This window comes from Phyllostomus hastatus, unplaced genomic scaffold (genome assembly GCF_019186645.2).
Source record: "Phyllostomus hastatus isolate PE091 unplaced genomic scaffold, TTU_PhHast_1.1 phas_contig_148, whole genome shotgun sequence".
Lineage (NCBI taxonomy): Eukaryota > Metazoa > Chordata > Mammalia > Chiroptera > Phyllostomidae > Phyllostomus > Phyllostomus hastatus.
The window spans coordinates 16,514,605-16,538,811 of NW_025333607.1; the positions used below are offsets into that span (position 1 = coordinate 16,514,605).

Genomic DNA, 24,207 nt, shown 5'->3' on the forward strand with positions numbered 1-24,207 from the left:
AGTATGTTAAACATTTTTTTTTCTTGAATTGACCTGGAATGAGTAAATAGGAAGGAGTAATTTAGTGGTGTGTGGAGGGAGGAGCCATAGCTGAAGAATCCGGTGGTATCTTCGAATTCACTATGTATTAGAAAAATACTTTAACGTCAACAAACATGAACATCAGAGGAAAGTGCTTGTCTGAGCTTCCGGAGGGCAATATTCCGTGGGTGCCGTCAAAGTCAAGTCCTTTCGTTCTCAGACAACGGGGCCACGGGTCATCGAGAGCTGCGCGGGCCAATGGGAACAGTACAATGTGGGCCCACATGAGATTTTAATTTTCTAGCAGTCGTATTGGAAACAGTAACGAGAAACAGGAGAAAGTAATTGTAAGCTTATTAACTATTTTGACCCAGTAAGGGTCGTTTATTGTCCGTGTAGTGTGTCACGAATAAAAAGTATGACCGTGTTCCTTTATTTTTTTGTGCGAAGTCTTCGGAGTCCAGCGGGCACCTCACCCAGCCCATCTCAGCCGAGAGAAGCCACAGCTCAGCGGCTACACGACTGTCGCACAGAACCACACACACACACACACACACACACACACACATCCAGAGAGCACCGAGCTTGCTTCCTCGGGAGCCGTTTTCTGCCCCTGGGTGGACAGAGCAATCCTGGAATTCTGTGGCTGGCACCCAGCGCAAGCGGACACGTGTGAACTGATGCACTAGCAACCGAATCAACCCGCTGCGACCAAGGGCCGGAGTCCTTCTCTCTTAATAAATGGGATGCTGGTGAAATGGAAATAACTGTAAGAATCCCAACAATCGGTGAAGATAATAAGATTTGCGAACTCAGCAGGCCGTGCGCAGCACGGAGGCTGAAACCAGCGGCACATAAGGCCGGGGACGCGGCACCACTGTGGCGTGCGTGAGTGTGACGGAAAGAAGGTCCACGCGGATCGATCCTCGCTGACATGGAGCCAGCACGCATCCGCATGGCCACGTCGGTTACGAACACCTGGAAATGCCTTCATTATTTCCATCTCTCTCGGTCAACAACCGCTGCCCTAAGCACCCTCCTCACCATCCCCCACGTTCGGGCAGCCAGATGGGTAGTGTACATCCCAGCCGGAAGCCCAGGGGTACGGCCCGTTCTGACTGCTTAGTAACTGGGAGGCACAGTTAGTGAGTAAGTTTAATATTACAAATGCCGAAGATACACACATAATTAACTTGGCATACTGACCACAGGTAATCCTCTGGTAAGTCTGTGGTGACCTGGGCCACGTTGCTGTTTTTGATCTTCTCATCAAATTGCTTTTTCCTAAAACTTCAAGAACTATGCACAGAACTGAAACATCTGTATTTAGTAGGTCTAAACAGCCATACAAAAGGCACAGAATCTGCTCTCCCTTGAGTCTGTCATTTGCCATTCAAAAATACTACAGAGATCATTTCTCATTGGGTGAGATTTTTTCTCCCTAATTCTCCATCTCCACCATTCATCCTTGATTTGATTATTAAGCAGTGGACGAGAGACACAAAGTAGTTCTACATAATATTCAAACTTGTGTTGAAGCATTCATCTTAATACTGTAATACAAAGAAGGAAAACCTCGAGATGTATATTATGAAATAAATAACTTCTTGAGCAATAAAGATTTCACCGGTGAAGACATAAAGCAAATGCAGCTGGAGAACTTCGGTCCTTTGTGGAAGTACTGGGGAGAATGTGGCTCTTTGTCAGCAGAAGTGGCTGATTTGAGAAGGCTGGAAATGCATCAAAGTCTGGTTTGCCCTCTTCAAGGACCTGTGCCTGGAAATATCTCATAATGCAAATAGAAGAAGCCACATACCCTACGGGGGAAGTCATGTGCTATGAAAATAAATGTGGAGGTTGACCTGTGACTTAGAACAGAAGAATAAAATGGAAGAAACCCTTTATTCTGTCCCCAGTACTTGGCATTTTCTAGCCTGTTATTGAGTAAATGGCGGAACAAACATTTCCCTCCAGCGTATACCCCAGGACGGAACAGAGAGCAAGGGGCCAGCTCATGGGTTTGGTCTGGTTTGTTCCTGCTAATGTCGTGATAGAGACGCTCCTATTTTTGAGCCCCTTTTGGAAACAGTGTATGTTGTTTTCCTGCCCTCTAAATGTTTCAGTTTTTTGTTGAGCATAACTTCCATTGGAAGGAAAGTCTCAGAACTTCACAACTAGGTAGAGTGTCTGCAATCTTTGGGAACACATCTGGTGCTGCTGTTTGGTGGAAAGAGTTTCACGTACCATCTCGATCGTTTCTTTCTAAATTAGCGTGAATTCCTGCCAGAGATGCTGCCCCAGACCCCTGAATGGAGAAGTGCGTACTCCTGTGTAGTGGTCAGACTCGGGGCCAGAGCCTTTGCAGAAAATTCTTGCGAGAAAATGAGGGCAGAATATGAAATGAAAATCCTGAAGATAAGGAGTCAACTTTCAGCAGAAGTTTCAAAATACTTGAGAGAAAGTGTATACCACGGTTATAACAATACAATAAGGAGTTCCTTCACAGAGTGGATTACTTTAGCATTTTATTGTTATTATTCAATGCACTATAACTATATTATGCATGCTGTTGAAAAGTCAGGAATCCTTTTGAACAGGCTCTTATTCTGGAAAATACGATTAGAGGAAGATAATTAAACCAACTCTCTAATTCTGGAGGAAGTGCTTTTGCGGGCTGAAGTGGAAAATGACAGTTTGTGTATTTCTGTAGAGGCAGAAATCCCTGCTGCAGTTTGCTCCTGCTTCCATGTCCTGAATACGATAGGTGGATTTACAAGTCTCTGCTGTCACAGACTGTATCATTAATGCAGACTCCAAAACACATAACCACCGTGGTTTGGGGACAAAGAAATAAAATGATATGAGTTCAATCTGGAGATTTGTAGAGAGCTTTTATATTCCCTTCCTCCAACCTTTGCTATCTGACAAAACAAGCCATTGAGGTTCTAATTCCATTTGACACTACATATCTGGGTAACTTGATATTTTTCACATTTGCTGCCACTAGAACAAATAGTTGTAGTCAGATCAATGCCAAAGGCAGGTGCACTGCTGTGTTAAAAGGCTATCCCAACATTTGCAACTCTGGTAGTGCTTTCATTGAAGTTTAGTTTTATACATTTAATTCATTTACTTGCAGAGTTTGAATTCATTTCTACATTTTTATAAAGCAAACACTTCAGAGTAATAATTGTAAAAAATTTGAAAAGATTGTGAAATTCACCTCTGAAGGAAATTATTTTCCAATAAAATAAAACTGGTGACATGCAAATGTTGTTTTGCATTTGTATATTCGCCCTATTTTTTTCTGCAGAGACGATCCATATTGTCAACTAGATTCTCCGAGGAGTCAGATGTCAAAAAGGTATCAAGTTAGTAATTGGAAGTGTTAACATTATTTCTGAAGAAAAACAGTAGTCTCCTGATCTGAACTGAAAACCCACTTTGCCGCTCTGCATTTTAAATCAAATTTCCCACGGAAAATAAGTACAAGAAATGAGGTTGGCAAAGGCACACAGGACCCCAGGGCTAAGTGGGAGAAAGGTGGCGACCTGACTTACACCAGGGACCCCGTGAGTCCGCAGGGCGGACAGGTCTCCGTCCAAAAGTCCAAGCCCTCAGCCCTGCAACATGCACTTGTCATGGAGCTGTTGTCTTACGTTGCTTTCATTAGCTGTACTCCCACGGAGAAAACAAGCGCCGTGCAGACATCACTTTGGTATGCAAATGTCAATGTACATTTCCGCTTTCCACTTCCTCCAGCAACGCTTTCCTGTGTGTGGGAGTGAGTTCATCCTCGGGCAGAAAGGGACTGGTGAGCTCAGCGGGGCAAGGATAGACGAACCTTCAGTACAAGCAGTGGGCAGATGTACTTCAGTTAATGTGGTCTAAAAGCAACTAGCTTTTGGAGGATAAAGTTTACAAATAAAAACAAATATGCTGTCCTCCTAGGTGGTCATGGTATAGAATAATGATAAAAGTGACACAAATTTATTTACCAGAAATTTAAAAATACATATTGGAAAGAAGAAAAGCTCAAAAAGAACTTTCTTTTCTTTGTTTTGGAATAATAGACTTTACTGAGCCAGTATTTAAGCTATGTCGTACCCTGTAGTAGAAAGAAGCTTTCTTGAAAGTGGACTTCATATTAGCATGTCATCAAAAATCAATGACTATTTTAATGCCACTAAGTGACAACTTTATATTAATACATGAGCTATATTCTGAGATGCTTCTTCACAGACTACCAAATACTTAACATCTGGTATTTGGACAACTCCCAATCGATAAAAATCATGCAACTTCAGGCCTTTTGTTTTTATTATCAGCATTTACATCTATTACAGATCAGTAAGATGAGAGAAAGTTAAAGCATGAAAAATTTTATCAGTACTATTTGGGGGCAGAAAGAAATAAATATATATGTTAGCTAAAAATACATCTAATGTATCCTATCATCTTTTATTTTTGTAGGCTATCTTTAGATTTTTTCCTATACTTTGAAACTTAGGTCATTCTAGCCCTGAATATGAAAACTTACTTTCCAAACTGAGCGTACATTTTATATATCCTATTTTGCACTTTCTTAATTATGCTATTAGAACTACAAAGTATGTTCATACTTGCAGATTAGATTGCTTCTACCCTTTGGACATTATTTATGTATATTAAATGTCAACATGAAAATGACAAATGATTTCTGCATTCAATTAGGAAAACAATATGCCGTGCCTCAAACATCACAGGGAGAAAAAGTAAGCAAAGCCTCAGCTCCAAACAGGAATAGTTTCAAATTCCACTTATTCCTTTTAAAATGCCTTCACCTTCTTTTAATGGTGTCTAGGTTTTAACAATTGAATGAACTCCTACGGAAGATGCTGACCAATAAAATGAAAGTGATTTTCTTAAACGGTACAACGACATGAAAGTGAAGGAAAAAAGGAAATGGCAGATGCTATCTGTTCTTCCATCACTGCTACAGTGAATGCCATCCTGACACGTGGCATCATGTTGGCGAGCTATGAGGAAATTTAGCAGACATGCTTTGAGACTCGTCCTCCAACGACACATCATGAGATTCATAATGAAACATACTCAGAAAGAATATATCGCTAAAATAATAAAACACTGAATACGCAGAAATTCTATTTTATGTACCCTAAGAAAATTTAATTTTGGACTAGGATGTAATTTTTATATTGGCTTTTAATTTTTTTAAACACTACATGTGCCAGCCATACATAACTTCACTTGGGAGAGGGGGTCGTATTAGCTTTCCAAAGGAAAGTGGGGAGGACACCAGTCTGCCTCCCAGTATTTGGCGTGAGGGAGTGGCTCTGTGGATAGAAAGGAGATCCTAGGTGTCAGGGAGGAGATGAGTTCTGTGGTGAGTGTAATCAGCGTGAGCTGTCTCTGGAATAAGCAAGGAAATCAATCGAAGGAGTAACACAGCAACCTTTTTTTTTTTTTTTTACCTCCAATGCTGCTTGCAGGCAAGTTATATGATCAGATGAAGAAGGTAGGTGAAGCAAGAGATCTGTAATACAGCAGACAAATGACAATGCATTGCTAGTTAGACAGCCTAATAAGTACCGTCTAATTTTCTCTTTAAAATCCATTTATTCTTCAAAGCCCTAGATCATCATCAAGGGACCACATTTTTCAACTGAGGAATTACAGAGGAGGAAAATTAGATTTTATTACATATTCTGATTGTGGTGAGCAAACTCATTGCAAATAGCTCTTGGAATAGATTTAATAAGAAAGTAAGGTCAATATTTGTATCCTCACAGCCAACGCTGTGAAATATTTTGACTACTTTTGTACCTTTATAGTGTTTAATCAATGTCCATAAAGTCAGTTGCTGCCTAGATCAAGATATCAGTGTTTAGTTATGATACTTCATATTTGTTAAACTTTTAACATGCTAGAAGCTTTTAAAATTTTCCTTACAGTTTATAATCTTGTAGCAGCCACATGAAAAGTAACTTGTAAATCAATCCAGAGTTATTAACATGATTATAAATTTGCCATTTATATAACAGAAATTACAAATTGTAGCTTCTCAAAATCCATCTGGTAATAGGGCTTCTAGCATCTTAGTAAGATGAACATCAATGTTTAGTTAAATAACTCTAAAGAATGTCTTTAAGAGAAGATATTGCATTTAGGCATAATTTGGAAGATATCCATTTAAGTATGTTAAGACCCACAATGCTAATTTTCACAGTGGGACAATTTCTTCAGATGAGTTCTCAAGCAGGAAGCCAGCCCCAGGTGTGCACAGACGAGTGGGATTATGGGTACTTCTCGGAGCACGTCATGGGACTGACAGGAAGTAAGGAGGCAATGCCAAACGCAGAGAAGTGCTGACTCGTCCCTTATTTTTTATGGTTGTCTTTGCCTTTTTGATAGAGTCTTAAAAAGTTTTAAGTACCAACTTAGAAATTTACCAAAAATAATTTTTAAAGGACTGTTTTTATATTCTGATAGAAATTCAATGGAATGGTACAAAGGGATATAAAGTGCTGTATATCAATTAAAATTTGATGGCAAGCTTTTCCATATTTTTGCTAAAAGTAATACAAGTTAGATGTTTAACATTTAAATGTTCATATTTAATTTTTATAATATTAAAGTAAACTGTAGTATGAAAATAAATTTAAATAAATAAAGTAATTAATCTTTTGATGACCTTGAACTTGGTCAATTTATTAATGTGACATATGATTACTTTCTAAATCACTTTTATTATAATGTCACTACCTGAAAATGGGGCTGACAATGAATTTTAAATGGTAGGTACAGGGAGTACGGGAGATTTAGGATATCATTGTAAGTGATTAAAATATAGCACCCCGAGAACGTAGCTCTGGAGCCCGGTGCCTGGGTGTGAGATGCACGTGGTCAATGAGTAAACACCCGCAACTGTAACGGGGGTTGAAACACCAGCACTCCTGAAAAGTAACGTTCTCAGCAAGTGAACTAGAACAAGTAAGGGATTCGACTATAGAGACCTGAACATATGCACCCATCCCATTCTCGGGGGCAGCTTGAGTGGAGAAGAGTAAAAATATAAATAAGTTAAATTAAAAAAGTATTTCCTACAAGCTCCTAACTACGTACTCATATACGTATGTTTGGATGTCAAACCAAAACCCTTCTGTGAAAACATGCACTTTAGATCAGATTTCAGAGGCTTCCCATATATGAAGTCCCATGGGATAAAAACCCACAATGAAACATTTTAAGACAAGAAGAAGGGCAAACAAACAAAAACTTCTTCCATTCAAAATAATCAACCTTGTCCTATATCTCCCTACGGGCATTGCCCTCTCAACCCCTCTTCTCCTGACCACAGCCAAACTTATTCAAATTCTTATCTACACTCGATACATTCCCTTCTCCTCTTTCTTCTCTTTCTTCCATCTACTTCTCTTCCATCTACTCCAGTCTGGCTCAGTCGCCCATGTTGTCACTGAATCAGCTCTCGCTAAGTGACCAATGACTTTCATCTTGCTCCATCGCAGGGACCTTCGCAGACCTCATCTCATTTACCTTTGCAGCGTCGTTTGCCATGGCTCATCACCCCCTTCTCTGTGTTGCATTATCTTTCCCCAGCTTCTCCAATGAGCACATTCTCTTGGTTTTCTCCCGTGTATCCATCTATTTTATGGGCTCATCCTATTCCAAGTGGTCATGAAGTGTTAGCCTTCTTCAAAAATTCTAGCTCCCCTCTCTTCCTAGTCTCCCCTCTCTTCCTAGTCTATGTTTTCACTCATGGGTAGTTCATTCACTGTCATGGTTTCAGTGAGTATTATTTAGAATTCCAAGGCACCAAATTCTTTATGAACCAAATATACTCTGGTCAGGACTGCTGTTCCAGGCAACAGATCTGAATATTCAGCTGCCAATTTGACTCCTCTGCTCATGTGAATCAAAGCCATCTCACACTCAGACATGTCCAAACTGGACTCAGGAGCTCTTCCCTACAATTGCCCCCCACATTCTGACCCTCTTCTTTTCCCAATCTCAGTGCATAGTGTCACACCACAAACCCGGTTTGCCCATGTGAGACAGAGGAGGGATCAGGGAACTTCCTCCTTTCTCACTCCATCACAGCTGATTCAAGTTTTCATGTGACAGGGCAGGGCGACAGTGGGTTTGCAGTTATGAGTATGCAAAGCAGAGTTTATTTTTGTGTTATTATCTATTTATTAATGTGTTATTTTCCATACGAACAACCATTAACCTACATTTGCCTCATCTTGTGCTTGTATTCTTAACACTTCTCTTTTTTTAAAGATTTTATTTATTTATTTTTAGAGAGGGAAGGGAGGGAGATAGAGAGAGAGAGAGAAACATGAATGTGCGGTTGCTGGGGGCCGTGGCCTGCAACCCAGGCATATGCCCTGGCTGGGAATCGAACCTGCGATGCTTTGGTTCACAGCCCGCGCTCAATCCACTGAGCTACGCCAGCCAGGGAACACTTCTAGTATTAAGTTGCATCTCTTCAAATTTACGGCCAGGCTTCTACAATAAACTACCATTAATTCTGATACCATATCCTAGTCAACTTGACACCTAAAAGTAACCTTGAAAGCCCTGACTCAGAAATTTCACTTTCAGCCCTGGCTGAAAACTCAAATGTAATATTTTAGACTCAAATGCAAATTGAAGGCTGTTAATACGTATGGTCCGATGTAATCTACTGAAAATTGTGGACACATCATTGCACATATTTATTTCATTCATAAGTTAAACTTAAAAGCAGAAACTCTTGAAGTCACTTTTAAAACTATAATCAAAAACTACTATGCAATGTAATAAATCTAAATAAATCTAAAAATGTAATAAATCTATCGGAAACAAGACAATGATAAAAAAGCAAAAGTCGTGTAAACATACGCATCTCAACATTACACATCTAAAATATTCTATAGGTTAGGTATTATTTCAATAAACAATATAACTATATTTGCCTCTGTCCAATTTTCTGAAGAGCATAATAAACTAGACAGAGTAAATATAAATATTCCATGCAAATACAAATGCACCTATAGATTTATAATATAAATTATATAAACTTATATGCTTCTAGAAGCCTACTGCCTCCAAGAAGTCTGACGCGAGGGTAATAAAAGGGAGAAAATTGAATGATTTCAGTCCCTGATATATTGTAAGAAAGAAAAAGAAAAAGAGCCCTTTAACTGAATATTTGATTATTGCAGGCCATCCTCATAAGCAAAATATTTTCCCTCAATTACACCTAATTATTGAATTGTTTACATTTACTAATGGAATGAAACAACACAAAACAAACAACCGTGAGGGGATGTTCCTCAGCAAGGGTACAATCATCAGTCAATGCAAAGTGAAAGATTCGGAAAATTGTAGGGAGCTGGTCTGCTGAAAGAGGAAGGCAGCTTTTACCCCAATCAATGCAGAAGAGTAAAATTGCCCCTAACTGGGGCTGCTTCTCCGCTGTGCCTTCAGCCCTAGTGACTCCCACACACTGCTCAGGCACATCAATTATGATAATCTTAATCACGGTCGTTAAGCCGGGATCCCGGTGACAGCAGATTCAATCACCGGGTGCGCCGGCCAGGCCGCCACAGCCCCACCCAGGTTTCTGCAGACAGTGACGCGCCACATTAAGCCTCTGATCTGTTCCGCATCCCACTCCGTTCCGAAAGTCGTGGACGGGAAAGGTCGACTTTATGTTCTGTGCAATATGCTTAGGTTCTCTAAATTAATTCTTTGGAGTGCGAGATATTTTTATGCTGAGCAGCTTATCAAATATTGTTTAGGACCAAAATGCACATTAAAAAAAAAAGGCTGTTTTGCTGGTGTAATTCACTTATAATAAGGCAGGTGAGGTGAGGCTCTGTTCACACGGACTGTCTTAATAGTCTCCTATGGAATTTTGCAAATAAGGGAAAACATAAATTGTCCCATTAAAGTCAGTTGTCTAGAGTGAACATGGAAACTAATTCCAATTAAGATAAAAGGCTTAGACTATCATTTCTGCTTTGGTTAATATGGACGTATGTAAATGTTTTGACAACCAAAAAAATATTTTCTATACTGAGACTTTAATTGCCCAACTGTTTTAGATGTACCAAAGTGAATTAAGTTAATAGTGACTAGTATATTCCCCTTATTAAGTTTCATTTCTATCTTAAATATTGAAATCAGCACAAGAGGAATTTATAAATACAAAGTAGATACCCACATTTAAGACGTTTGACCATTTAACTCAGAGGAAGAATCGAACAACTTAACTTGGGCATTTCATAAACAGATTAAAGAAATATGAATAAGTTATGTAATATATACATTATCTTATTATTGACTTACATACTTTCAAGAAAAATAATACACGTTATTTTTCATTATGATTTTCATACTTTCAGTAGAAAATAGTATTATTTGCTGTCAACTTCCTGACACTGTAATCTTTGTATAATGTTCGTCATATGAATAGCCTTAAAAATAGAGCAAACTATTTTTAAGTAGTTGATACATTAATCAATTTCACCTGACTGCCATCAGAGATTGATTAATCTCTTAGTGACCTAGGTCAGCCGCACCGTCTGTCCACAACATCGCATTTTGTAGCCACGACGGTATTCATCGTAGTAAGAATATTTATACTTGCTGTCATCGGTGTCTAATTTCAGCCTTTGATAAGAGATACTGCTTTCGTGCGTGTTGCACTAACTCACCTTGCCGCAGATCCATTTTTCAGGATTTTCGTCTCTGAAACTCTGACACCCGTAAGCACTGGAGCCACACTTGCTCGATAAATGCACAGACGGGATGTACTTTTCCTTCTTGTGGTAGGAGGTGAAAGGCAAAAACCTGGAAGGCATTAAGGTGATATTACGAATTTGGTTTCTGGGGACATCTGATTAAAAAACAACACTTTGGAGAAGTAGTCAAGTCTAGTAGAAATAATGTGCGGCCTGGGGTTGGAGGACCTGTGTCACACGCCAGCCTTTGTCACTGCCTGTCACTGTCACTAACTTCTGTGGACCTTCATGTCTTATTCTGTGAGTGGAGATGCTAAAAGTCGTCAAAGAATCCTTGAGTCTCAATTCTTTTGTGAATACAGAAAAAGTTCAATAATTAGTTTATGAATGAATGATACCAAATAATTCCAAATTCATCATGCAAGAACAAATGTCCTTGATTTTAAAATCCCAAATGGAAAAAATACAATAAAAAATAAACTACTGAAAAATAATAAAATGGTATCCCAAGAACAAAAAGGATGGCCAGGCCGGGCGATTCCCATTGAAATGGGTTGTCTGCAGATCTTAATGCGCCCCAGGGGTGGGGGGCACACTGGGGACTGGCTACGCACGGAGGGGCTTCCGAGTGAGCCGACCTGCACTGGCTCCTCAGCTTTGCCCTGGTGGCTGTGTTCCCTCACGCAAGATGCTCGATCTCGCTGAGACTTCACGTTCACACAGAGCTGTGGTAGGAGTGAACGGCTTCCCATACATTGAGATGAGCGTATGTGAGGACAGAGAGCGCAGGGGTCCAGTAGGTGGCGGGGATGCTGAAAGTGGGTGTAAACGGGGAAGGAGCTCGTGGAGGAGGCTCTCAGCGCCGTCGCCATCACACTGGTCAGCACTGCTGTATGGGCGTGAAAGCTCCAGCTGTGGAAGAGCCGTGCGAGCTCCCACAGAGCACCCGACACTGCCGTCCGCTTTGGGTGTGACCTGATCAGTGGTTTGGGTCTCTCAGCAGAGCCCTCGGCTCGGTCCTTGTTCTCCGACAGGTCTGTTTACCCCTGAACCGGGCCAGGGCAGCAGTCTCCGGACTGCTCTCCGTCCCCAGTGACCCCTGACCCTTCACCGTGGACACAGCTGCTCAGCGGGCATTTCCAAGTGACCTGTTCTTATACACAAGCACAGGGTGATGCGTCCACACGGTCTCCCCATGGTCACGTGCAAATCCTTTCTCACGGTGCACAGGGCCCTTCATTCTCTGCCTGCACCTCCACCTGCCATCTCACTGCTGCCCCACAGCTTGCGGAGCCAAACCTATGCGCTAAGCTCCTCAGGGTGCCCCGGACAGCGAACTGCGAGCCCCGCGAGCTGCGCGCTTCCGCAGCAGACATGACCTTGTGCGGACCACCTGCTCTCTGCCGCTCTGCTCGCTCTGCCTGGCACACTTCTGTTCAGCTCTCGAGGCTCTTCGGACCCCCGCCTTTTGAACCCCAAATTAAAACAGCACAAACCGGGATGTATAAATGCCACACCAATATAAGCATGGCACAAAACAACTGTTTTTCTCAACAACATAAAATCCACATGCTTTACAAATGGATTAAAAGTCAATTGGCAAACCTGTAGTTAGCCTGTATTGGGTATCGCATTAGGAAGTGTGCTTAGAAACTGACCAAATCTAACTAAAAAGGCCAAATGTGTCTTTCTTACAACGTGTCAGATTGCATGCAATAAGAGCATATATAATATTCTCAGGCATATCACTAGAAGTATTCCAAATTGTCCATTTTGTCAATATTATAAATGTTAAACTTCTTTAGACTTAGAGGTCTATAATAACGAAATCCCAGCATCCTGTGATTTATTTAAACACACACACACACACACACACACACACACACACATATTTTCAAGGAAACAGTGGACAAAAAGGGAGCACAGTCTTGGAGAGTCTTCACTGCACACAGCCAAAGGAATAAAACGTCTCCTTTATAGACAAATGCTAGAACTTCTTAATTATACACAAGCTTATTATCTGTATCCCCAGTGTTATAAAGCACCAGAACTTCATTAGAAAAATTAAGCTGGAAAAAATGAAGGCAGCACTTTGTAAATTTCCACTGGAAATTAGCTGGGAAAGGCGAAGGAAGAGCAGATCAAAGGAGGGTAATCACGCCGCGCCATGCCCTGGAGCTCCACGTGGAAAATGCGATTTCCGCGGCCACTGCCTCTCCCATTACTGCTTGTTTGGAGTGCTCCGTGTTAATGGGGTTAGCTAATCTAGTATTTTAACTTAAAAAGGCTCTGCTGATTAATAAATGTTGCACACTGTGCTAGTAATTAAAATAAATGGAAGAGTTACAAATAAAAGTTGAATTGTTAAGAAAACACTCTCTGAAAATATATGATAATCCCTATTTATCATAATACAGTAATGGTTCAGAACATATGCAAATTGCAGAGGCCTGAAGTGTCGGAAAAATCACCAAAGTCAAAAAAGTTTTGAGATGGGTTAAATGTCCCGGTCGCTATTCTGTAGCGATAAGCAGAACCACATCTCATGTCTGTACGCCACATTCTTTCAAATGCCCTTTAAAAAACCTGTTCCTGAGGATCTCTCTTCTTAACTTTTCCTATCTATGGTCCTGTTCTTGAAATGATACTTAATTAGAAAAATATTTAAAAGGCTTAAAAATGAGCCACCTACTATTTACCAAGGCTTCTGTCTGAGCTAGAAGGCAAATTCAAGGGAAGTGAAGGCAGACACATAAGATTCATGCTATTGAACGTTTCTCATCCACACTATCAAATGAGGAGCTGAAAAAGTTTGAGTTATGCCCTGGCTGGTGTGGCTCAGTGGACTGAGTGCCGGCCTGCCAACCAAAGGGTGGCTGGTTCAATTCCCAGTCAGGGCACTTGCCTGGGTTGTGGGCCAGGTACCCAGTAGGGGGTGTGCAAGAGGCAACCACACATGTTTCTCTTCCTCTTTTATTCCCTTTCTTCCCCTCTTTCTAAAAATAAATAAATAAAATCTTTTTAAAAATTGAGTTTTTATTACTGCTTTGCTACTGAACGTTTATAGGACATCTTTCATTTCACCTGCTCCAAATTATTTGGCGCAGAATACACGCCTCAAATAATGCCACTTCGGCAAAGCTACCTGAAACAACAGGTATGAGGGGAGGGATCTAAGGGGAAGGGTCGTCAAGGAGCATGTAGGAAGGACCCGTGGACAGAGACAACGCGTGGGGGGGGGGCTGAATGTGGGAGGTGGGGTGGGTGGGGACGGGGAGAGTAATGGGGGGGAATGCGGACCACTGTAACTGAACAACAATACAAAAAGGGAAGGGATCTGACGTCTTTCTTCTCCCTGAAGTCAGGAGCTAAGAGTCCCTATGACAGATGCCTTCCCCATTGCAGGGGAATGCTTTATAAAACAGACCTTGTTAAATAACTTTTATCTTCCTTTGGTTTCCTCATGTATTTTTGTTACTTTTCCACAATTGCTTCTTCTTGCTCAACCTAATATAGAAGCCCTAGGGTTTGCCACTCCTTGGGGTGTTCATTTCCTTCTGGGGACCCCTGTGTCTCATAAAACTTCAATAAAGGGTGTGTTTTCCTCCTGTTAACCTGTCTTGTGGCAATTTAATTTTCGGGCGCAGCCAAGCATCCTGAGGAGTGGGAAGTGAAGTCTGGCCCCTCCTACAGTGACCACAGAAAAGAAACACGGACTCTAAGGTGATGGAAACACCTTGTCGCTCTGGAGCGTGGACTCCCTTGAACATGGCAAGAGATGAACTGCACACAGAAGCCCACCTCACACCCTGGGTGGCTTGTGGCTTGTACCAGGAATCAGGGTTTATGATGCACCCTTGATGCAAAGCCTTTAAGGAGTCTTTGGCTGAATAACTCCTTGCTTAACCTTCCTGGTGCTGCTATGGCAAAGTGCTGAAGGGGTGGAAGATGGGCAGAGCCAACAGACTTCTGTAGCAATTGAAGGCAGAGGATCTAAGTGCCTAAGTTAGAGCAGCGGTAGACAGAGAAGCAGCGGCTGACTCAAAGAGACACTCAACAGGCAGGAAGGGCAGGATTGGAGGCCGGTCCAGCGCTGGAGAAGGAGACCGGGAGAGCTCCCAGAGAGATGGCGAGGCCCGGGCGGATTGTTTGGCCTGAGATTCACACTCTATAGACAGGAAGCACAGGTCAGTGTGGGACACTCTGAGTCCGGGACATCCGATGCAGATGCAAACAAAGACGGCAGTTGGAAACACAAATCTGGGCGCGGGGTAGAAGTGAGGTCTTAGAGACTTGGGGTGGGGACCATTGGCATAGAGGTGGTGGTTGAAGTCTTTCCAACAGAAGCGACAAGAGAGATTATGGTAAGAAATGAGACATTGCAGAAAGAAGAAAGTAAGGAGAAAGCGTAGACAGTGAACCCTGCCACCATCTCAGGTCCATCCCACTACCTCCCGCCAAAATCCGTGCGATGGTCTCCTCGCGGGCTCCCTTTCCTCCAGCGCCTTCCTTCTGAAATGCATCCATCTCGTGACCAACAAATTCCTATCTTTTATAACATCCTCCTACTCAAAAGCCTAAACAATTCCCCACTATCTGCTGATAAGCCCTCCAAATCCTTGGCCTTGAAGCCCTGCACAATTTTTCTTTCTACTGCTTCTCCCATAAAAATGAGTTTCTGCCAAACTGGTCTTCTCAGTGTTCTGTGAACTTTGCCTGCCATTATTATTATTATTATTTTTATTTTCATAAGATCAACCTTCTTTTACCTTTTCTTTTCTCTATCAAAAATCCAGAGCAAACTCTACATTAAAATAACAAAAAAAAGTCACGGCACTCTAAGGCCTCAACGCACGCTTGACCATTTTCCAGAGCTTGCCCGTAGCAATTAAGACTTGGAATCTCATTCGGTTCCCTGGTTTGGTCTCAGCTGGAAGCCAGAAGATGGGGAGATCCGTGAGAACAGATTCCCTTTTCCTCGGGGCTCAGTCCCTGGGGCTGTGTTCCTGCCAGGCACCCTTTGCAGAATCAGTAAATGGCAGAGCTTCTCATGTAAACATTACTTGGCATTTATTTACGAATTGCTTATGTAATATCCTGGCTTCATACAGGTATACATAAGAGTGAAAAAATCGTGCTCTTCAAGAAGGCATGAGAAAGGAGGCTGAACTTTTTTGGAATCAAGAACAAACAAAGCTGTAAAGGGACTTCTGCAAAGACCCTCCATCACCCACGTTCTCTGTGTAAAACAGAATTGCCCCCTTCCTGTGCTGGTGTGAAAGAACATGTTCAAGACTGTGACCTCACTGGAAATACGGTCATTGCAGATGAGTTAAGATGCGGTCACCCCGGAGTAGGGGGGGCCCCTGATCCAGTTCCACTGGTGTCATATCAACGTCATCATCCATCCTGTCCCGTCTAAACCACTTGCATGCTGAAAATCATTTCTTCTGAATAGTTCAAAGGCGACTTCACCTCTTCTCACAAATAAAAGATTTTTGACGATATTAGAAATAGAAAGTGTTAGCTAACTGAAGGCCCCGAACGGGGCACAGCTACTTGGGAAGCTGAGAACTCACATTTTGTCCTGGACGTTCCTCGCCTCCTCCTGTCTCCTGAATTCCGCCCTGGCCTCTTTCACCCCGTTGACCGGCTCAGCCACCCGCAGCGTCGGCTCCAGGGGCTTGTAGCGCTGTTCCAGCACCTCAGCGATGTCTCGGAAGGGACCCTGGCAAGACAGGGAACATCGTTTCGTTACGGAGGGCTCCTTCACCGTGTTATTGATGACCCAGGCTACGGAATATTTCCGCGGGAACATCAGCAAGTTTACTGAATTATTTCTTAAGGAACAGTTTGTTCTTCTCTGAGTTAGAAAATACATGATATAAATACATGATATCACACCTTCAAGAAATGTTCACACGAGTACAAGTAATTATATGAAAAATGCTTCAGATTAAGCAGAAAGTTCCTCACATCAAAGGAGTCTTTGTGGTAGGACTGGCCAACTGGTAGTTATGGGTGGTTCTGCTTTCAAATTTTAAAGAGCACGTTGCACGTTTCTTCTAATATAATTTTAAAAGAATTATCTGCCTTTTAAAGTAAAAATATTAGGAGCAATTGTGAGCATAGCTTTCAAAGAGTATTTCTATAAATAGACAAAGGATAGCAAGTGCTTTTTCATTAAAATAAACCTTTTAGGTGAATGCCAAATCTTATTCAAATCTGCTGTTCCCCCCAAACATAGAAGGCTGTATTTTTAACTGTGTTCTTTATTTAAAATTCCGTATTTTATCGCTCAATAACTTTGATAAAATAGCAACCATTTATCCACACAAAAATATGGAAAAATCCAGAAGCTACAACCGTGAACCGTGATGTATGACACAGCCTACCTTTAAATTAGTAGTTACTTATACTAGTGACTAGAATCCACTGGTTATCTAACTCATTAGTATCAAATAAGGCACAATACGAATCAGAGGTGGCTCAAGATTTTGCTCTGCCATTAATTACACATTGCTTCCTTTTTTCACCACTATAGTACAGGAGAGGAGAGATATAGAATAAATGAAGATTTCTAATCACATTCCTTATCCTTCTTTAGATAGGTTATCACTAACAAGACACAGCTGGAGGTGCCGCCAGCCCTGAGTGAAGACTGTGGGCTAATAAAAAGAAATGATTCACGCCTCATTTCTGTTCACTTATGTTTTACATTAATAGAAACCAATAATAGGAACCAGTTACCATAAAAGTCATGGACCGTAAATAACACAAATGGCAAATAAGTATCATCGAGTACTTTCCACAGCTGGACAGGAGGATTGCTATATTTGAAAGGAGTTAATGAATTTTTATTGGAACTTTACTTTTTAAAGATACAGTAACATGATTCCAAGTTCACTATTAAGATGTGTATGTGTGTGTGTGTATACACATTCTCATTTGCTCTATATCTCTCTATATTTTATTATATATTTCATTTATTACATATAACTATTAATATATATTTACATATATTATATGTAAATGTATATATACATACTATATGAATGTGTATATATATTCTGTACCATAGTATATACAGCATTGTAATGTAATAACCAATATACATGGTCTCTGTCCTGGTTCCCAACTCAGATACATTTATATACCCACATCTTATTCATATCATACACTTTTCATATGTCCTAAGGAGTCGCATGCAGAATTGCTTTATGACTTCCATGTAGGACCAATACCTATCTCAGTGAATACAGCATAAAATATGGATTTTTAAATATTAAAATGTACTATGTTATATCTGATACCTAGCAACCATCGGATACTTAATGCCCATACAGTGGAGATTCTAGAATTATTTTCTTTGTAGAATAACTAATAAATGAATTGTTCACTCAATGGTATTATATACATCCATGACTTGCATTAATAGAAATATACATAACTCAAATGGTAAAAATTGTTACTCATCAAATTCACTTTCTATTTCTGTATAAATATATTTCAATGCCTTTATTCGATGCTGGTATAAGACATATTTGAAAAGAATAAGACAACCGTACCCTGAGGATATGTCCCAAAACAAAGGAAGTATTTCCCATGATGTCTCTTTGCCCTCTTGCTCAAGTCCACCCTGCTTGCCACTGCATTTCAGAAATTAGAATTTTTAGCTTCTATGGGTTTTTTTTAGATAACTAGATTAGTGTAAAGGTAATTAAGAATATTGATATAAATAGATTTTCTTATCAAATGAAGCAGGGATGAAGAAAAAGAGGAAGTGGTCCAGGGGGAAAATCACCTTCATAGATTTTCACTTATTTTTTACAGCTCTTTCCATAATATAGGATACATTGTCAGCTAATAGTATTAATTATCTGTTAGTAGTGTTTAGAGACCAAAAATACACAAGTAAAGGGAATTAAGGACCCAGCTACAGAGAATGGAAACACAACACACCACAGATAATTGCATGCAGCAGTGCCTGTTTTTATGGCAGAGAATGTCTTATTGCACGGTTGATGGAATGGCTGGGCCACGAAAGAGACCCCACTCCTGCATATCCATGTCCTCGCGTGGGCTGGACTTAACCACTTCTGACCAAGAGAATATGGGAGAGGGAACCGGGAGTCGCCCGTGGTGGTGGTAGGTCATACAAAGGCTGTGGCTTCTGTTCTGACAGCTCTCGGCTCTGCAGAGAAGCTCACAGGAGGAGGGGCTGAGACAGGAACCACCAACCAGAGGAGTGACCTTGGACATGGACCTCCCCACCCTCCTCTTTCACGTGACATCGCAGCAGCCCTGTCGCGTTGACTGAAACTCCCCAAGAGACCCTGAGTCAGAGGCCGTCACCCATGCTCTACCTACCATGCTGACCCGCGGAAACTCTGAGGTAAGAAGTGCATGTCGGCCTCTGCCACCAGGTTTTGCAGGAGTTAATTACACAGAAAGACACAAACACCAGCAAGCCCGGGCAGAGGACTCAAGGGTAGGAGCTCTGGGGGCTTGGTGGTGTGAACCAAAATAAACCCCGATCAGGGCTGGCGCTGCCTGGTGGCACTTGTCTGCTCCAGTGTAAATGTTGGTGGGGATGACAGAACTACTGCTGTCTGGGGCTTTCGGGACAGTACAATTGTCACCCGATACATTTCGCTCCGCACGACAGCTCCGGGAAGTCGCCTGCCAACCCTGCTCTGCTCCGACCCTCGCTGGAGACCCCGGGTCTGTGTCCACTGGAGTCCTGCATGGCTTCAGGCCCTCTCTGATTCTCCCACTTATATTTTTCTTTTTTTATTTTCAATTTATTTATTTTTTAAAATATTTATTTATTTTTAGAGAGGGAAGGGAGGGAGAAAGAGAGAGAGAGAAACATCAATGTGCGGTTGCTGGGGGCCATGGCCTGCAACCCAGGCATGTGCCCTGACTGGGAATCGAACCTGCGATGCTTTGGTTCACAGCCCACGCTCAATCCACTGAGCTACACCAGCCAGGGCTCCACTTATATTTTTCAATCATGTTTACAATTGTATGGAAAGACATGGATCATCAGATGGTAGATTACAGTAGGTGTATTTTATAATACATAAGATCTTTCTAGCAACAGCGGGATATAACAAGTATTGTTATAACAATATTTTTACCTAAAAAGGGCTAGATCCCAGCCCAAGATCTTATGCATTAACATTATATTCAAAACACTAAAATTCAGTACCAGAGAAATAATTCAAAATACTTCCTTGGTTTACATATCATACTTTATACTTATTACTTAAAGTTAGATTTTACAAAAATATAATTTTCTCTTTTGGCCACACAGACAAAGTAACAAAAAGTTTAAAAACCGGTGAGAACACAGTCGTGGACAGGATTCTTGTCGAGGGCCCGGGCGTACCTGGCACTGCTTCCTGTTGATGGGCGGCAGGACGTCGGAGCGAGGGAAGGACCGGGCGCTGGTGCACGCCAGCCAGCTGGTCAGACTGGTGGGCCGCTGCAGCTGCCCTCGTGGCCGCTTGCGCACCAAAGGCTTCGCCTGCTGAAGCCGCAGCTCCCAGGGGTCCGGCTCCTCCCGGAACGGTGAGTTGTAGATACCTGGAATCTGCAGAAAACAGAATCTTGGGTTTCGTCTTTAATTTCCACCGGCAGTGAAGGGAAGACCAAGTCGTGCCATAGAATTTTGCAATGTTTAAGGACTACTTTAAACGACACCTTGAGCTCCGAACTGGAGGTGAGTATCAGATTTATCGGAAAAGGATTAAAAAATGCACATGCTTTGTCTCCATTCCAGACCAGCTGTCTCGGAGTCACTCACGGTTGGGGACGAAACATGGGAAAAACTGCTGAGCCACAGATTCTGTCTGACACCCAGGGTATATTTTCTGCAACTGTTATTATGAAAAAGAGAACAGGAGGACATTGCACCACTTACTCTGCATTCTGACCATTAACTACGGGTGTGCACACGTGCCCACATCTGTCGCCACACACTCACGCACACAGACCGAGACTCCCTGTGCTTGAACCGGTTCCGGGTACGAGTGTGCAGTCCATAAACATCTGGTTTTTGAATGATTGTTCACTCCATAACATTACATAACAGTCGTTATTTTAAGTTCTTCACTTTAAGATAATAATCAAAGTGGACACATAGGGGTGTGTGTGTGTGTGTGTGTGTGTGTGTTCAAGATTCGGAACTCATGTGGTTCAGTGCTGTACTTCTGTAGTGTCATGTTACCCTTGCTGTTGATCATTGACCTTGTCACACTGCATCAGAACGGTCAAGACTCACTCGGCACAGCCCCTGCTATGCGGTAGAGGTTCATTAGATGTATGAGTGACAAATAGATTCAAGGGGAGCAGATGTCCATTTTCTGAAAAGTCAGTGGCGTTGGAATGCAGAAGCGCATTTCAATATTCTTCTCATATACACACGTTCATATGCATAAAGGAAAGTCACACGGCCGCGGGTAGGACGACGACCTGTTTGGTTGCTTTGTGGACACTCTAATGTAAACAACATACCCACTGAAGCTATCTGTTTTTCCTAAAAATGTGCTTTTCTCTTATGCCACTCTCATATCCATAAATATTTCTGCTTGCTATATTTCCCTCATGGAATCAGCAGTTTCAAAATATTCAGGTTAATCGGGATAGTCGTCTTGGGAAAAGTATCCTAAAAAAATGTCTCTTTCCAGCCTAACTCTGCAGTGAGTGCCAACCTCTGCCTAACGCCACCCACTCAGGCCAGATTCGGTGTCCGGTCCTGTGGTCGTTTGTGTGCGTGAGTGTCCGCCCTCCCCGAGCGAGCAGCTGGAGCAGTGGGACTCTCTGGGCCAGGTGGTGCCGCGTCCCCAGTGCGCAGAAGACACTGAAAACGATGCTAAATGCTTATCTACGTTAACGGTGCAACACTCGAAAGGGCTCACGAAGCCTCTAATTCACTATTGTTTTCCAAAGCCACATAAATACTCTTAGTAAAATGTTTGAGGTTTATTTCAAAATCCTATTGACTTCCTTCAAAGAAGTTATAAATTATACCCTTTTTATTGTTCTTAACACATCAGCTTTAGTTCACTTTCAAGCACATTGTGATGTAGAACTAACTTATCACAGATACCTTTGAGCCTCCTCCAACTCAACTTTCCCTATGGTGTAAAGTCATGTTGGCATCCCCTCACTGAAATACTGAATACAGGCCAAGGCGGGTACATACACGGATAGTTAAAGGATCTTAATGAAATAAAAAAATACATACACACGAATATATATATACACATACATGTGTGTGCATGGATATACATGAGTGTGCATATTTGGATAAATGTATGTATATGTATGTATATATATGCATGTGTATGTTTATAATACAGTTAAAGGACCTCAATTGAAGAAAATATATATATACACACACATACACACATATTTATTCAAAATAGCTTTCAGTAGACAGTAACTTTTAAGGGGATGGCAATTTTCAAGATGATTTTTAGGGCGATTTCCTATGATGAGAACGTATCCATTGTAATGAGGGGAAAAACCATATATGTTACATTGAGAGACTATTCGGACATTAAATGTAAATCTAGGTAAGTCTATGATAGAGATACAGGAAAATGCCATTCTGTTTAGCGTATCATGCCCACAACCTTACAGATGAAAACAATAAGATACATAGAACTAGACTATGACATGCGCTTTAAGAGATCCCTCTGCCTGCGTAACTGCCACCGGCTCTTTCCCCGGCCCCCCCAGAAACCGCCTGTGACCCCCACCCGCATCTGCATGCGCGTGTACACACAGGCTAGATGGGAAATGCAAATGGGGCCGCGGACATGATAGCTTCCTTAAATTATATTTTGCAACCTATATGGAGACCTCCTCATGTGTATTCTCTTTGCAATTTAAATCAAATATAGACAGAAAATATATTTTAATTGAATTCAAAGTGCATCATTTAAAATCTGCAAGGTGTCAATATTTCAGATATTAATGTAATGCCTTTGCTAACAACGTCACTGAACACAGCCCAGTCCTCCCACAATTCCTATTTATTTAGAATTGAGCAAGCAAACACCCCATTTACTGAGATTGAGACAGTATCCGCTTAATTAGTATTATTTAAGTAACTAAAACAACCTTCACTTACTATCGTCTCAGTGGCTATATTTCATAATTTGTGAGCCACTCGTGAATAATGGCTTGTTGTTGATTTTTAAAAATATTACTACGGGTCACAAAAGACCACGTTAATCCTAAGGGACTGTGACACATTTTGCAGTTTTCACATTTTTCACCACGTCGGAGGGCTGCCGCCAAGCCAGCTTGTGGGACTTCATTCTTCGCAATAATTTCCTAGAGTGACCAACACTATGGGGAAATCTGTGCTAACTGTTGAAAAAAAAAGAGCCTACAACTGAGTTATTTGCAGTACTGTCATGCTAACATTCAACTCAATAAGACCCAGGGAATCTCGGGAGAGGACTTTGCTAATAGCTTCCTGCTGACCTCCTTGCATCGGCCGGGCTGCTGACTGGTGGCCCAGCGGTGAATACGGCAAATGAGGTGTGAAAGCACCGATATTTTTTTTAAAGGCTATGATTCTGACTCGTCAAAAGGGGGGAAGAAAGGCAATGAGTTATATAATAGATATATATTTTTCTTGAATTCCCCCCTTTGGACCCTCCATCATGGGAACTTAAGCATGACCCAGAATATTAATTACGGCGGGCTGAGCAGCGCACACATGTACCATTTGTCACCCAGTCACCCTTAGCGTTACATTAATATTTTGAACTATTCCGTATTTCTAACAATCTATCAAACTATTCCATGTTTCTAACAATCTATCAGTGGGCTCTTTTCTTCCCAGTTTTTATTCTTATAGTTAAGTATTTATACAGGAAAGTGCTTTGAAAATGCAACTGATTGGAAGACAAATGGATGTACACTTTGTGTTTGGAGCAGCTAATGTTTTATTTCACAGAGAATGTTTTTATGGTCATTTTCCTTTCTTGCACTGACCTTTATTGTGTAATTGCCTGGGGGAAGCTATGTCTAATTTTTTTTCCCCTTCTCTTTGTTATTGAGGTTTACTTTTCAAACAAGTTTCTGTGAAATAAAAAATCTTGAGACGAGATTGTGTACGCCTGTAATTCCCGAAGCGCATTTAGTAGCGTTTCCGTTTCATATTTTACCATACGAGAAATAACAATTTCTCCTGATTTTAAAGTCACTGCTTATTCTGGGAGAGTTCAACTTTTACCTCCGCAAATGGCAATTACACAGCAAACAGGAGTCGCTGATTGCCACCAAAATGGAACGAAATTAAATCATTGTCTTGCTCCATGATTCAGAATTTGTGGTTGCTGTGAGAGAGAGACGCAGTTCTCAAATCAGGGCTGTCTCCAGTATGCACGGGTCCTGGGTGTGCATT

At 41.5% G+C, this 24,207-nt stretch overlaps 1 protein-coding gene across 1 annotated transcript in view; it reads right to left on the bottom strand.

Annotated features, from left to right (window-relative positions):
* The window catches only part of SPATA17 (spermatogenesis associated 17), an 85,179-nt gene that overhangs the window by 13,140 nt on the left and 47,832 nt on the right, over positions 1-24,207 (bottom strand). Inside the window, exons 7-9 of the mRNA XM_045817746.1 lie at positions 20,170-20,373; positions 16,355-16,503; positions 10,749-10,884 (exon numbers count right to left, since the gene is read on the bottom strand). Of these exons, the coding sequence (XP_045673702.1) occupies positions 10,749-10,884; positions 16,355-16,503; positions 20,170-20,373 (489 nt within the window). The remainder of the gene's footprint in view (positions 1-10,748; positions 10,885-16,354; positions 16,504-20,169; positions 20,374-24,207) is intronic.